The 17,273-nt window shown below is 27.5% G+C and overlaps 2 protein-coding genes across 2 annotated transcripts in view; both read left to right on the top strand.

Moving 5' to 3' along the window:
• Positions 1-5,789, top strand: part of Mid1 — a 154,199-nt gene extending 148,410 nt beyond the window's left edge. Inside the window, exon 4 of the mRNA XM_014433540.2 lies at positions 443-5,789. Coding sequence (XP_014289026.1) covers positions 443-672 — 230 coding nt within the window. The 3' untranslated portion in view covers positions 673-5,789. The remainder of the gene's footprint in view (positions 1-442) is intronic.
• A 4,758-nt stretch (positions 5,790-10,547) lies between these two features.
• On the top strand, positions 10,548-17,267 carry LOC106688853 (ethylmalonyl-CoA decarboxylase). The gene is made up of 5 exons (XM_014433526.3): positions 10,548-10,935; positions 11,051-11,284; positions 14,892-15,025; positions 16,197-16,264; positions 16,675-17,267. Exons 1-5 carry the CDS (start codon positions 10,752-10,754, stop codon positions 16,871-16,873), a joined length of 819 nt encoding a protein of 272 aa, XP_014289012.1. The 5' UTR covers positions 10,548-10,751; the 3' UTR covers positions 16,874-17,267.
• Positions 17,268-17,273: the final 6 nt, after the last annotated feature.

Here is a 17,273-nt window from a genome sequence, read left to right as displayed (position 1 = left end):
TATTATAAATAAATAATTTTATTTACTTATGTAATCTTTTATTTAAACACTTCCAATAACATTTTTTACATGTTCAAAAGATTATTTTTTAATTTTTTGCATTGTTTTGAATTATTTCATGTTGTCTATATGTTTTATAGAAAATGTGGTGCTATATAATAACTTTCTAGAGTCCTTATTTAGTAATTCAGTTTAAAAAAATGCAAAACATTCATGTATCAACTGATTGCATAAATTGATTTAGTGGCATATACGGGTGATGACAATGTGTCGTCATGGTAAAAAAAAAGGTATTTAAACTTAATTTGATCAAACATTTCATTTTATACATTGTATATTGTTAATTTAAATTATAAGAAAAAAATAAATAAAGATTACATCATGTTATAATTGATTGGAAGAGACATTGTGATTCTAACACAAAACTTTGTATTATTTACAGACCCTAACATTGAAGAGACGGGGGAACAATTGGAGAAGTCTTCGTACGGACCAAACACGTGCTGCTACGATGCATGTGGGTCGGACGTGTGCCTTCAGGGCAACTGCGAGGTTGCGGATGCTGTTACGGACTCGGAAACATCCGGCAGCAGCAGCAGCAGCCGAACAGTAGTAGCAACACCGCTCATTGTTCCCCTCCTCCTTTACAGGACTAGACTCCTCCTCATATAGCACTGACTCTTCTAAAGCACAGCGCTCACACCTCTAGCCTCAGTAACATTTTTCACCTTCGCCTCTGACTTACAGTGATATTTGTGGAGAGGACAATGTTTTTTCAGACATGTGTACATAATATTTAATAATATTAGACTCAATTGTGGCCTTGCAAAGTAATAAAAAATAATAATAAATGATGTGCACTCTATGCTCCTGAGAAAAAGGTTTGCTGGGCAAACTGTTCTCTGCCAAACGATTTGCACATCAATTAATAAATAAATAAAAAGGGAAAAAGATTGTAAGGATAAATTTTTATACGCTACCCTTTCCCCTTCCCCATTCCTTTTCTTTGCGAGAGTTATCTCCAGAGACTTTTTTACTTTTATGTGATGAGCAGGGCAAAAAGTAATTTGAAAACTTTTGGGTGAAAAATGTAACATGACGCAATATTGGTAAAAAAAGTGCAAAAGTGATACAGTTTATTGAGAATTGAAGAGACTTATATAATTTATCGAAGGATTTTTGTGTTATAATGAGAAGTGGACAAGACTTTTAAAAAATTATTAAAATGTAACAAAAGTCCATAGGTGCCTGAGTGTTTGATAAGGGGTCTGCCTTGGAAGAAGTGGTTTAGTGTTTGTGCTAATACATCAAATAATTATTTGGTGATAAACTTTTAAAATGAAATAAATACTTTTAAATTGTGAAAATTTTAATAAATATAAAAAAAACATTTGTTAACCTCGAACTTTAGATGAGAGAGTTGATGTGTGTGTTCAAAGTTATATTTTAATTTTTAACCATATAGTTTGTACTTGACACATTGTCCAACCTTAAGGCATGCAGAGAACTTGTGGTCGACAGAAAGATACCCTTGGCCTTTTAGAAATATTGTTCCCACAGTTAAGTAGTTCTGTTTACCACAACTTTCTCTGAAACTGCCACTGTTGTCGAAATTATGATAGATTTTGTTAGCCTGCCTAATTGACTGGACACCAAATGTTGGGGCTGGGTATACAGCTGTTTGTATAGCTATCACTACTTTAATCCAAATTTCTTAACTGATGTCAATTATCTCACATGTAGGCTATTGTATATTATTTTATTAACTATGTAAGTATATGTATCTTGTTCCAAATCATTAATTATGTTACTTGTCTATTAATGATGGAAGTTCTGGCATTCATAAATAATCTCAAATTTAGGAATTAATGAATAAATATGTTTTTAATTGAGGATTCTACCATTCATAATACCATTTAAAATAAAAGAATAAAATGAAAGAATGGATCTCCTCATTACTGGAATAATGTATGTGATATGCTATGAGCACTTTGCACCATTATGTTTGGTAGGTCAAATGTTTATATCCCTGGCCCCAATCTTTATAAGACAAAATGTTATATTAACTAATATTTACACTTTAGGTACAAAATAGGACTGACAGTATACAAATAAGTTCCTTCGATACATAATTTTATGTACATCACAGTGAGCTCTGAAAAGAAAATTTTTTAAAAATTTTATCAAAAGTAAAAAAGCAGGCCTAATTTATCATGGATATTGGAATAGGAGATCTCGAAATGATTTTCAATAAGTTTTTATCAACATGTATATAAACAATTTCATGTATACATGCATATATAAATTTATATATGCATTTATATATATTTAGAGGTTCAAAATTAACATAAATTAAAATAATAGTTTGTCAAAATCAAACAAATAGATAAAGCCTTGTTGTAATTGGAATTTTTTATGCAATTTTTTTAAATTGTATGATATTTATATATTTCTGATATAAATGTGTATTCATAAAAATCTGAATTATTTCCCACTAATTGTTAAAAAAAAAATACAGAACTATAGAAACACAACTCAAAGGATGTGATATGGATAATTATAATTTGTTTTTATAGTCAGTAAAACTTTGTTAAATATGAATTTTTTAAATATTTTAAAATGAGAGATCTCATAAAAAGAGTCCTTTAGACCTGTTATTATTAATATTGTTTGTTTAAGGAAATTAGTATATTGTTTATCTAACCGGAGCTCATAACAGAGGTCACATTAACTACTCAGGTTAATTGGAATTTTGATGATATTTTGGAAGCCTCATCAATTTGTTTTTAATATGCTCTTCACCCCTGTTATGAGCTCAATTTTGTTTATACTAGAAGACAATATGTATTTTAACAAATATAATGAGTATTAAACGGAGCTGTCCATTACAGAATATAGGTTTGTTCAGGTCCTCCTGTAGCTGATATCAATGCACAGTATAGGAATGTGTTAGAGCAAAAATAAAAAATAAAAAAAAAAATTGATTATCTTCCAAAACATTATAACCCTCCTGCAAATTTCCAATAGTGCTGTAGTAAGATTAATACAAGGATACAAAACCTTTTTACAATTAAAACAAAAAAAGTCTTTTAGAGTGAAAATTGTCTTTAGTTCCATTACAATGATATTAAGGTACAATATAAACTTTCTTAGGGGAAAAAAAAATGATTTCATTCAGAAGATTTTCTAAACAATCTTTAGAGGATATTTACCCAAAAGGTGTTGTTGTTAGAACAGATATATAAATATATATATAAATATATTAAAGTGGGTTAGATTTATTTGAAAATTGGATACTGGGGGAGTCTTGTTTAATAATTATACTCGGGTATTAAAATAGCTGGTCTATAGTCAATTAAATGCATTGTGACATAATAATTTTCAAACAGATTTAGCATTCACAAAAATTTTAAAGTTAAATTTAAATGTCTGAACACCAGCCACAATACATATCTCGTGCAGTTTTATTTATTGTTGTTTATCGGGTATAACACTCTTGTGTTCTCCAAATATGGGAGGGTGGATTATCGCACATTAAACAAACTCATTCTAACTAGATTGGGAATGTCAATATTTATTAGATGAGCCCACCATAAAGTTAAAAAAATTATTTCTGGGCATAACACAGGTTTGTTTCTCAGTTAAAATCTTTTTTACTTCTAATTTTTTAATAGCAACAAAATTATTTTATCAATACTTGAAATAAGTGAGAGCCTTCCAACAATATACATATGTGAAATATTTAGCAAACTGTAATATTAATTGATACTTAGATAAGTTAGTACAATGCGATTGCGTCCGTACTAATTTCTTTTTGTTACCTGAGTAATTTGAATGGCCTTATTATAATATGAATATACTGTATCAAATTCGTATTAAGTACTAACACATGTATATTACAGATTGAAAAGTTATAAATTGTAAATGCACCCTTAGTATCAAACGTGAACAAGTTTTTGTTTTTTAATTTGTTATTAATTTTTTCTTTTCTTTTTTAATAAATAAACTGAGGTTAAAGAGGTTTTAGATTCTGTAGTTATGTATCTCAATAGCAGTATAAAGTATAAAGGTTGTTGTATCATTCACTTATCCAAATTAAGCAATTGTAAAATATTGTTTTCAAAGCCTAATTAAATGACCCAAAACGTGTATTATTTACAACGAATACTGTTCCAATCATCATGAATATAATTATAGTAAAGAATGGTTTTCTTCAGCGTAAAGTTTTTATATAGGACCTAAAAATAGGTAACAGCACAAACTTGTATACTAAGTATTTTCAACTTGGACATATTATTTTATGCAAAATCTCTAACATTATAAAAGTACATATTACTTATTAAATACATATTTATTACATTTTTATCACTAAAATTGTAAATACTAATTGGTTTGTTAAGATTTAGTTGGTGTCATATTTTTGCATAAAGTAATTTGACCAAAGAATTGTACAGTCTGTCTGATAGTTGCCTCCCAGAAATATTGTTAAGCAATATTTGTTAGATAAAAAAAAAATTGAGAAAAATGTATTACAAAATCAATATAATATCAAACGATAAACAATTTAGAGTATATGAGAGATTAAGTAGAGCACTGTTTGGAAAAATATAATTTGTTTTTATATTGTATACCAACAGTTAAGTAAATAAAATTTCTTTAAAGTGGTGAGAACATTCAGAGAAACTGAGGCCCAAATCAGAATATTGTAAACAAACCTGATTTACATTCAGGAATTATTCCTTCAATTGGATAACCTAATTTTTTCACCTTTATAAAGGAAGTGCTGTGAGATGTGATAATCTCAAACTGTTAGCCAGATGACATTGATGTATGATAGGGGTGAACACCGCTGAAAACGCACAAATCTCAGTTTCAATTAAGTTCAGAAAATTAAAAAAATTCTTTTACCAATCTTGGTTGGTTTTTAGTAAAAATATATGAATATTTTTAACCTGAAACATTTAATTCTGAAATTGGTTGAAACTAAAATGATTGGGCTCCTCTTTGATATTGCTTTTAAGTAAATAAAAGCTAATTTACAACTGTTTTATATGAGGGTTTGTAAACTTTTTTTTTTCCAGTTACATTGTTATGTATTTCAAGAAAATGAGAAATACAAAAGAAAATATGTTATTGTTGTTGCAATTTTATTCTTATCATAAGAAAATACTAAGTAAACTTGAATATGCACTTGACTGTATTTTCAAAAAAAAATTCTTTTTATATATTTTAGTGTGAAACATTAGTGAGAGAGGACAATAGGCATCACTTTATTGTGTATCTTCCGTTAATTAATCAGTTCAAAGATTTTATTTTTATATTTTTTGATGGAGGAAATACAGTCAACGATTAAAACACCTGACATTTATTGTAATCACTTATGCTGAAAAATCAATTAGGATATGAAATTGGTTTTATTATGAGTCATAAATTCATAATAGCATGAGATAATTACAATTTAGTCAGATTAACAGAATAAAAATAAATTGATTATTAGATAAATATATAAATATATCCCTAGTGACATGTTTTTGTAAAACAAAACACTATCGGGTTGAAATATAATGTGTATAATGTTTATTAAATGCAACATTCACTGGTTGCTATGGTTACGCTCGCTGTGTAAATATTATTCATATAAACAGATTGGTAATAAAACAATATGCGATTGAATAAATTTATTTGTTATTTTCCTTTATCCTGGACAGTAGTAAAATTTGGTCTTATTAAAAGGAAAGTACACATTTTAACAGCAGAGATCAGATTTTTAACAAGTAAAAAAAAAAATTATAATATGCAGAAAGTTTTAAAATGTTCAATGAAACTGCATAATTATTTTTTATGTAATGATATGATTAAAAATTCATTAAACTAAAACAACAGTTTTTTTTTTTAATGTTACAAGTTATTAACCCTCTATCCATAACATCTCTGTATACCCTGTTATATGGAAGACTCATCATAAAGGCTACTGTGTAAGAACAAAAAATTTCCTTTAATTTTTTGAACGGCTGTCATACTATTCATTAAATTTTGGCTTTCAAAATTCAATGGGATAGATACATCTGAATTGAAAAAAATGAATACTTTGTTTATTTCAAAATGTCAAACAAAACCTTATTTTTATATTTCACAGAATCATACTATTATATTAGACAAATGGTCTTTCATTACAAAACTATGTTGACCACTTTTCAGACATTATAGCCCAGAAGACGAGAAGTGCAGACATTTTAGTAGAAAATAAAGGGGATTACAGTTCTTGTGATGATTAAAAAAACAAAAAAAACACTTTTGATAGAAGGGTATCTATTTTATAAAACATGTTTTTATAATATATATGGATGGTGTTTACAATGTTTGACATCATCTAGCCTAATTTTTATTTGTAAGCATCACAATCTTCATGACAACTTCAAGAATAATAACTAAATGCCACATTTGCTTTGGAATGATCTCGCACCGAGAGCTAAAACAGGATCATTTAACTGTTTTCGGAATCAGTCAGATAAGCATTCACATTTTCGTCTTTCTTGTCTATAACTTGTCATATAACACAATATCATTCCTTTCTTGGTACAATATCTTTATTGTTTATAGTCATTTACACTTATGTAAGAAGTAGGTGATAGTGAGATAATTATTTTTAATAATAATTATTTTTGATAATAATTTTTAATCAAATATGAAGGGTTGCGGTCAAAAAGAGCAAAATAGTTTTCAATTATTTATTACCCGACGTTTCGCCCCACTTTGTGGGGCTTCATCAGGGCTAAAAAGATACAAAAACAACTAAGAACATTACAACAATAAGATACACAAAGGTGAATTAAGTTAGGATAAATATTATGTAAAAAATAAGTGAAAAGAAAATTATATACAAATAAAATAAGGAAGAAATAAAATAGTATTAATATAAAATAAATTTGAATAAAGAATGATAAGAATAAATGAACAATGATAAAATAAAAATTTGATAGTTGTGAATTAATATCTAAAGTAACTAATTGCATTCAATGCATTTTTACGAAAGCTAAATGAAAGTGATCCTCTGCAATATTAAAAAAACTTTACTAAGGAAAAATCTAAAAAGAACTCTATAAACCACTGGCTGAATGTAAAATGTGGAGAGTCATAATTAAACAAAGTTCTACAGTATGGTGGATAACAGTAGTTAATTTACCAATATGCAGTTTTGATAATGGAGGAGTCACTTAAAAAGTCAGTTGTGAGAGAAAGGTTAACAGATGAATGAATACTATGAAACATTATTAATAATTAAATTAGAGGTAAATCATTTATTAGTGCATAATTTTAATTTTTATAAATAAGCATGGATCATCCTTCTATAGAACCAATGATTACCCCTTTTAATATTGACCATCAAAACCTCTCAAGCTTAAGTTAAGTTCAGGCTCTTACCTTTTATGGAGAGTAAAAATTAATTAATGATGTCTAAATAAATAAAATTGTAACCATATTAGTCTCAAAAAAAGTCCGACGTTTCGGCCGATTCGGCCATCCTCAAAGACAATTTTAGAATCAAACCATTTAAAAAACAAATTAATCCAGGATATTCTGTCCAGGTTATTTATATCAATCCACAAATTACCCTAATAAGTTACTTTTACACATTAAACTAAAAATTAAAACTTTTTATCACAGTCAATTTTCTTTGTTAAGATATATTTTAACAAAGAAGGTTGACTGTGATAAAAAGATTTAATTTTTAATTTAATATGAACAGTTGACTGATTAGGGTAATCTGTGGACTGATATAAATGGCGTGGGCAGAATAGCCTGCATAATGTTGTTTTTTAAATAAATGGTTCTATAATTTTATTAAGATTGTCTTTGAAGATGGCCGAATTGGTCAAAACGTCGGACTTATAAAGGAATAAAAAATGTTTTGAGACTAAAATGGACCAAATTTCGTTTATTTAAAAAATATTAACCAGTCTCAAGAAAGTGTAAAGATTATAAATTAATTAATGATGATCAATTGTGATGAACTTTCTCATTAGTTACAGAAGTCAAGGAGCATATTTTAATTAATACATAAAATTATAATATACTTTGATTTATATGTGGGATATATGTTATCCCTCCAAAAAGGATATTTAATTTAATACATTCAGATATTAACTAAATTAAAACCCAACTGTGGGAGTGCGGATAGCCACAGGGTAAGGCTTGTGGCTACTAACTCCAAGGACCTGAGCCAAATCCGGCTGGGCAGAAAATTTTTTCTGTTACACTGTGGCCATGAATCAACTCCTGTGGGTTCTTGGAGCCCTCCTGGGGTTCACCCAGCCTCTTAAATTGGGTGCCCTTAATTGGGTTAAAATCTGGCGGTCAAGTGATTCTGACCAAATCACCTCATTGAACAACCGTTGGTCTAGTAACAGTACTTCTTTACAAAGCACTGAACCTCTGACCCTTCATGGGTTGTAGTGGTACAGATTTAATTTAATTTAAAACCCAACTTTTGAACTGACTTAACTTTAAACCTCCCTATCCATAAATAGATACCATGTAAAAGTTGTGTTTACAAAATCCAAAATTTACCAATTCACTTCTTCTTAAAAATTGTTAAAATTAACTCTCTTTACAGGGCAAACACAGTGTCCAAAAAGGGTGGATTTATTTTGAACTTAAATGAATATAAAAACAAATATCTCCTAGAAAAATAATTTATTTATCAACAATGTGAACACAACGGAAAATGATTTACTAAAAATAATATTCCAGATGATGTTCAAAAAATAATTTATTTATCAACAATGTGAACACAACAGAAAATGATTTACTAAAAATAATATTCTAGATGATGTTCAAAAAAGAGAGGGTTCATGTATGTCATATGCAATATACTCTTTGTCACCCACCTAATAATATATAAGGAGTAGTCAAACAGCTTTAGAATGAGAATTATAAATTGTTTAAGGAAGTGTATTGCTTAGAAACTGATGACCCAATAAGATTTAGAGATATACTAGTGCTTAGTATTATAGAAAGGAAAGTCTTTATTGTAGATCCTATACCTTTTCCAACAAGGCAGAAAATATCAATAAATAAATATTGATATTTAGCTGAATTTTAATTATTTCTTGAAAGATATATATATATAAAAAAAAAAAAAAATATGAAAGGCAAACATGAATATCAATAAATCAAAAGTATAAAAATAGAAGAAATCATCCTCACTTCAAGAAAGCTAGATATGTATCAACATATTTCATTAATGAGTATTTTAGGAGCATAAAATCAAAACAATACTAAGTCTGATCATGATGATCTTAAAGAAAATTTCAGCTTTTAATTAATCCAAATATTTAATTTGGAATCTCAAATTCTAATTAATAAATAAATTCCACTATTCTCTTTGAGGTGATATTGTTAAGAATGGTTTTTGCTAACAGGTGGGTTGGCAATCCCTGTTACTTTTTTATTTATCTGGTTTTTATATAAAATAACATAAGGAATTTATTATTGTACTAATTTATTTATTTATAAGGATAGATTAAACAACCTACCAAAAAAAAAAAAATCTTCTAGAAACCTTAAATGTGAGACAAATAAATATAGCTATAGCTCCTTCAAATCAACCTGTTTTATAAAATTATCATTTTTTTTTTCTAAGATCATAAGTTCTGATGATATCAAATCATTCAACTTATTTCAGAACATAATACAAGAAAGACCAGTTATGCTTATTTCTTTATTATTATATTATCAAACTTCATGGCTTTATATAAATGAAAATTTAATCTAATCTTGAATGTTCAGCAAGGAACAGACTCCTAATATACTAACTATTTCAGGATGGCAAGATTTTCAACTAATTATACTACCTGCTATGAAATAATAATTTGTTAAGAAATTCTATTAATTGCAAAATGTGTGATATAAATAAACATACATGATTTAATTAATAACACAAAACTCTGGTTGGTTCAAATAAACTAGAAGATAGCCTTATGATATGGCAACATCGATTTTAATCATGATAGAACATCATTAATCTAAAAATCTAAGGAAGGATACGCTAAAGGTTCGTAATTAACTTCAAGGTTGCAGCTTCGAATAAACGTCTTCCCGTTGATTTCAAATAACATTCATACCTCCCTCAATTACAAATCATTAGAATCCTTTCAACAAAATGAGAGTGCCGCTATTAAAATGAAGCTCCAGCGGCGGGAATTTCAAAAATTTCAAATCCCTACTTTCGTAATTATCACTACTGTTCTAATTAGATTTGTTGACTTCCGTTCGCTAGCTGGCGATTAAAAAAAAAACTCACTCCCTCATAGATCATTTTCCCTACCATATCATCTTGAAGTATTCTGCATAAGTGAAATTTGTAGTTCCTGTAGCTGGAGTATTTTTTGTACAGTATTAACGTTAACCGATAAACTATGAGTTTTTTTGTTGTTGTTAAATGAAATGTAAAGATAATTAATTGTTAAGATAAAGGTTCGTATGAATTAATTTTAGGCTCTTGCTCCCAGCGCAGTCTAGAGGTGAACTTGTGAAATATTACAGCCACCTTTATTTGAAGTTGTAAGGTTTTAAGGGACAAGATCAGTTTGCTTTCGGCGAGGTTGGAGTCACGGTCAGTGAGAGATAAGGTTGTCATTAGTGGTCCAATTACAATATAATTTTCTCATGAAATTAGTGGTTTTGATCTTTCTAAATCGTCATTGAATAATAGTACTTTAGAGTTTATTGTGTGCTGTATTTAAACGAGTATGGGGAGTTATATTAGTTATTTTTTTGGTCAGTTTAATAAGACTGATAAGAAAGAGAACTCTATTGACCAAATAAAAGATATTTTCAAGCAATATGGAGGAGGATCCATTGACTTAACTCTCGGTAATGATGGAATAGGAATTTTAGTCATCAACAATCCAGAAAAGAGGAATGCAATGAGTGGTAATAAATTTCTGTTGTTTTTTTTAATTGATTACTTAAGCCTCTGCTGTCATATGAGGGCATTTACTTTATTGCGTTTTTGAGAAAAAAGTATTTATCTTTGTTTATGTTGTAGGTAAAATGATGGCTCAGCTGTGTGATGCCGTAACTGTACTAGAAAAGTGGAAGGATGGGAGAGGATTACTGATTCATGGAGCCGGACTTGGATTCTGCTCAGGTGGTGATCTAGACTTTATCAGATCTTCAACAAACCAAACACTTGGATCGAATATGTCTCTTATTCTTACCGATGCCCTTAACAGACTTAAAGCTCTACCTATTGTATCTCTTGCTTATGTACATGGATTTGGTAAGTGTATGGTTTGTTTCCTTTTGCTCACTCTATTTTATTCATGAATCTGGTTATGATTGCTGGTCTTATAGATAGTTTATGGTCTGGTAAAATCCTAAGTTCTTCATTTTTCGTCTTTAGTAAGGTTTAGTTCTAGAATTTCAAAAGTGCATTAAATTGAAGAGTTCAAGGAAAAAAATATTTTAATTCTCTTTCTATAAAAACTGAAATTTCAGGGGTATGTTGTGGGGAATGAGAAGTACTATCAATAGTTGACACCATTCCTTGTAATCTTATGTATATTTTTTCATCTATTTATCAAGAAGATTTTTTTTTCATCGGACGAGTTCACCAGTTAATTTTTGTTGGAAAGAACAAGTTATTTCCAACAAGTTTTAAAGGTTTAAAAAAAATTTTTCTTTATCATCTTATTGTAAAATTTAATTATGTTATTAAAACGGAAACATTAAACTTCAATTTTCTCTGTTTAAGTTTTTTATCACTTAAATCATTCTTCCTATGGGCTCTTCAATTATTAATGTTGAAATATAGCTATTGTCAATTGCCTAGCTTGATAAATTAATATTAAGGCTCTACGGTGTTAATTGTTGGAAATGGATTACTCTTTGCATTTTTGTAATTACTAAAAAGTGATTTTATTGACTGTATTGTAATATTATGCCGTCCAGTATTATTCAAGATATTTTCTCTTTATTTGATTTACATTTTATCTATGAAACAACTGTAAAATATGAGATATGATTTCTTCATGTGTTATGCATGCATGAAAGATGTGGTGGTGGTGTATATGTAATCATTCTTTTTTTTCTGTCTGATGATGTATGACAAATTTTAATGCATTGTAGTTCCAGATATTTATGTGCTTACTTAATAAGTAATAAGAAAAAAAACAACTCAAAAACAAAAAATTTAAATTAAAAATGAATTTATTTACAAAACACTTAAATGTGAATTAATAAAAATTAATGATTATTTGCGATTTTTTCAATCGCTTTGTTAATTATAATGTTTATAGTAATTATAAAACTAAATTATCACACAATGGTTCATTATTTAAATTAACTATTTATTATTTATTAAAAAAAAGAAACAATAAAATCCTGGTAAATAAGACACAATAAAAAAATTATTTTGTCAGAATCATTGTATGAAGACAAAAAAATTTTCCCCGGTGAATTAAAAAAAAAAAATATTCCAGGTGAATATAAAACAATAAAAATTGTTTTCATCAGAGTCATTATACCAAGCCTGAAAAAAAAATCCTGGTAATTATAAAACAATAAAAAAAATGTTTCATGGGAAAAAGAAAAAAATATAAAGTGTGTTTTCGAATCACAATTTCAAACCTTTAAATTGAATTTAAAAAAAATTAAGCATTATCTCATAAACAGATAGACTAACATTAATACTTTTTTAAATATTACCTATGCCTATGTACCAAATCAGGAACTCCTTTAAATTAAATTTTATATATTAATATAAAGAAAACAAAGTACATGAAAAATTATAAATTACACCACTAAAAAAAAAAAAATGAGTTGCCCACCCACACGAATTTGCTTGTCTTTTTGGCTGCAACATTTAATAAAGAACTTGTTTTCTGTATCTCTGCTAATATTATGGTATAATATTGGTCCAATTTGTTTATTGTTTAGTTTTATAGACAATTTAATTTTATTAAACAATCATCTGAAATTTTTTGGGAAATGCATAGTTTTGAATTACTTAAATCTAAATATTAATGAGTTTCCATGGGAACCTGGATTGAATACCTCAAAAATCAACATGGATTTAAAGTCCAACAATACTGGTTTAATTTAACTAATTTTTTTTTTTTTTGAGTGGTGTAATTTATAATTTTTCATGTACTTTGTTTTCTTTATATTAATGTATAAAATTTAATTTACAGGAGTTTCTGATTTGGTACATAGGCATAGGTAATATTTAAAAAAATATTAATGTTAGTCTATCTGTTTATGAGATAATGCTTAATTTTTTTAAAATTCAATTTAAAGGTTTGAAATTGTGATTCGAAAACACACTTTATATTTTTTCTTTTTCTTTATAAATGTCTTAGATATCAGCCACTATTTTGAAACCTAATGGGGATTGGCAATGACATCTTCCCAGGATCATCATGGGGAGACCTCTGACTTTGGTCCTAAATTAAAAAAAAAAAAATCAGTAGTTGTTTCTAAGAAAAGCTGTGGATAGGCAGATTTTTATTTTATTCATTTTTTGGATTATATTTTCTAGTAACTTGAAATTTGATGTTTTATGAAATTATAATTATTATATACCATTTTCTCTGAAAATATATCAACTCAATAAGTTTTACAAACTTACAAACCTCTCAATGAAGTTTTTTTGGTTTAAGTGATGTGGATTTAATTTGAATATATCTGCTGTATATATTGACCATTAACATACAGAAAATGAAAAATTATGCTTCCTACCATGCACTGGAAAATATTTTTTTTTTATAAAATAGTTTTCATTGTTGGCTTAAAGTCTTTATTGGAAAAGATTCAAAATTTTTAAATCTTTGGAAATGCAAAAAATGCCCAAGGCTGTAGATAATAAAAAGGTTTACCGTAGGTTTTACCTTCACTGCATTTTATGGTGCTAAAAATGCTAATAGCTTCAAGGAGACTCAAATTCAAATTAGAAGCAATAGCTGTACAAAAATGTCTCAGTATTTTTATTTATATAATGTAATGTAATATAAAGCAGGATTTAATTTGATTCCAGCATTCACAATACAAATTGTTTTATATATATATATATATATATATCATTATTAAAACAGTGTTTACTTTTTAGTTTTGTAATTATTAGTATTTATAGTTGTAATCATTATTATAAATATGTAAAAATAATATTATAGATGAATCTTTAAGTTGAACACAAAATTTAATTAAAAACAGAGTGAAACACCTAATATTAATATTATGAAATTTTTATTTTCAGATTATTTTTTTTTTCATAATTATTACTTACAATTATTTTTATAATTATTAATACAATTATTATTTTTCATAATTAACGTTTATTCATGATTTAATTTTTATACTCCAAAAAATGTTTTATACAAGTGATCTTATCTTAAAATTAATTATTGAATAAATAAATTATATAAAATTAGGATGTATATTGGTAGTACTATATCAATCATTATAAAAATTATTCATATTTTATTTATGCACCTTATTATTGTTTCGCATTGTTGAGTGAATAGTATTGACTTGAACTATTTGACTTTATATATGTATATATAGTTGACCGTAAAAATTGATATATAAGAAGATGGTCAGGGTTGCGGTCAAAAGAGAAACAAAAATAGTTTACAACTATTTATTTTTCGACGTTTTGCCCCACTTTGTAGGGCTTCATCAGGGCTGTTCAACCGATTGCTTTGAACAGCCCTGATGAAGCTCAAGAAAGTGGGCCGAAACGTCGGAAAATAAATAGTTATAAACTATTTTTGTTTCTCTTTTGACCGCAACCCTGACCATCTTCTTTTATATTTGACTTTATGATTTCTTTTTATTTTATTCATATTGCGAAATTACATTCAATTAAATTGCTATTTGACTTCTCTTAGGTGCAATAGGTGGTGGTTCTGAAATAGCTATGGCTGCCGATTTACGTATCATGTCACCTGGATCTCGAATAGGTTTCGTTCATGGTAAAATGGGATTGACTCCAGCGTGGGGTGGAGCTGGAAGATTAATTGAAGTCAGTAATTAAATATATTTTATTTTTATTAAGTTTTACATTTAAAAGGCTATTGTAGGTTGGAAAATATGTTTTTCTAATTTTGAAAAAAATATTTGAGTAAAAATGGGTGAACTATTTTCAATTTTGGTACATTACAGCCTTCTTCAAGGAGCAAGGACTGATTCATTACTAGTACTAGTTGGATTATGTCAAAAAGAAGCTCCTCTTTTAAGGAAAAATCATTTTCTTAAATTTTATAGTTAAAATCTTTCTAGAATTGTAATGGTTAATGTATTAAAATGATTAATTAATGAATAATATATATTATTCATGATATATCATCTTGATTAAGTAAACATTGTCCATTGCTCTCATAAATAAGGTAATACTAGTCATAACAAAGTAGTCCTATAGGAAGATGGGGCTGGATTAATCAGATTATAATATAGGATTAGTTTTTATTTATATTGAACATTGATATGCACAATTCAAATTGATCTGAATTTCTATTTAATGTAATTTTTATTGTTTTTTTAATGCATTAATTTATTTATATTTACAGTTTATATAATTTATTAATAATTTTGAAACAAGTATAAATATCTCCTATAAATTCAGGAAATTTTTAATATAAATAAAAAGTTATTAGTAAACCCTGATACAAATTTTTCAAAACAAAATCTACTAATTAAAGGCTAATTATTGATTATTTAATTAGTAGATTTTGCTTTGAAAATTTTGTATCAGGGTTTACTAAAAACTTTTTATTTATATTATAAATTTTCTGCATTTAAAGGAGATATTTATTCTTGTTTCAAAATTATTAATGAATTATAAATAACTGTTATGTACTTTTCATCTTTCATTTTCGGGTTTCTTAATAAATTAATTTAATTCATGACTAAAATTATTGTTCAATAATATTTCATTATGAATTATTTCATTTTTATTAGATTTTTAGTTTAAAATTAAAGGGATAAGCTCTTTATTTTTTCTATTCCTGTTTATTTTTGCCTTTAACTGTTGTTTGATTTGGAATTAGTATAAAAGAAAGGGTGGAAACTTCTTTCTATTTAAAGACATTTTTCTCGCAATTAAGTAAGAAACAATAGGAGTATATATTTATTTCAAACAGTCACATTATACTGAGATAACCTCTTAGATTAAAATATTTTTCATTTCTGTTTAGGCTGTTGGTCGGGAGCAGGCATTGGAATTGCTCTTATCAGGCCGCCTAGTGTCTTCGGAAGATGCAAGGTTTGTGCATTTTATCATATATGAATTATTTTCATTTAGATATGCTGGAAATTATTTTATTTACACCATTAAAAACTATATTTATATTAATATTTCACTGTTGAAAGCGCTTTTTATCTTATAATAATAATTTTTAAATATATTGATCACAGAGTAAACCAAAAAAAAAAAGAAAAATGCTTCTGACCCGAAAAGCAAGCTTAATGTCATCAATAATAACTTATACATCAGATTAAATACCACAATCATTAATAATTACTACAATTGTGACATTTAGTCAGATTTTTAGGTTATTGCCAATGGTATTTAGCTTGATTTTGGGGGGGGGACTGGAGGAAGGAGAGGGGATTCACCCATTATTGATGTTCATTCTTTAATTAATAATACATTTTTATATTTTTTCTTTATAGAGATATTGGTTTAGCACAGAAATGCGGTGACCTCAACTGTGCTGAAAGCTATTTGAGAAGCTTATGCGTTTTTGCTCCACAGATAATAGGTGCTATCAAATCTGCTTTGGTTGGAGATGAAGGTAAAGTTTTTGTATCCCTTTTTGGTGGTGTCGAAAACCAGAAAGCGCTAGCTGCGAAAATCAAGCATAAAGACTGACAAAGGTATTATTGGTCTTTGATCATGTAAGGTAAGACCATGCAGCCCTGACGTGGTGCTATGAGCATCAGGTCTTGCAATTGGAGCCAGGCATCAATTGTAATCTTATTCCATATAACCAACATTGGTTCACCCTATCATATTTGAAGATATTACAATGACTGGCTCTTTTTTTGCATTCCATTATTAGTAAAATGCTAACATTTGATGGTTATGTTTAGTATTTTGCTTTGGTTGTTATTTTTATAGTTTTTATTTTAATTGTTTGCACTAGATTTATTGTTTTATTTTCTAAGTATTGATACAATTGTATTTAATTTTAGTGTGTTGTTGAATTATGTTTTTCTTCAGATATTTTATCTTATAGTTTTATTTTAATGATGAGTTAATATTTGACTGT

Source organism: Halyomorpha halys, unplaced genomic scaffold (genome assembly GCF_000696795.3).
Source record: "Halyomorpha halys isolate HHAL.00 unplaced genomic scaffold, Hhal_1.1 Scaffold1220.1, whole genome shotgun sequence".
Lineage (NCBI taxonomy): Eukaryota > Metazoa > Arthropoda > Insecta > Hemiptera > Pentatomidae > Halyomorpha > Halyomorpha halys.
Note: the sequence above shows the minus strand (reverse complement) of the source record. Positions and strands in the feature narration are given on the sequence as shown.

Coding starts and splice junctions, on each gene's coding strand:
- LOC106688853 (XM_014433526.3), top strand. CDS start 10,752: ATGGGGAGTTATATTAGTTATTTTTTTGGTCAGTTTAATAAGACTGAT. Junction 11,285..14,891: donor TGCTTATGTACATGGATTTG/GTAAGTGTATGG, acceptor GACTTCTCTTAG/GTGCAATAGGTGGTGGTTCT. Junction 16,265..16,674: donor GTGTCTTCGGAAGATGCAAG/GTTTGTGCATTT, acceptor TTTTCTTTATAG/AGATATTGGTTTAGCACAGA.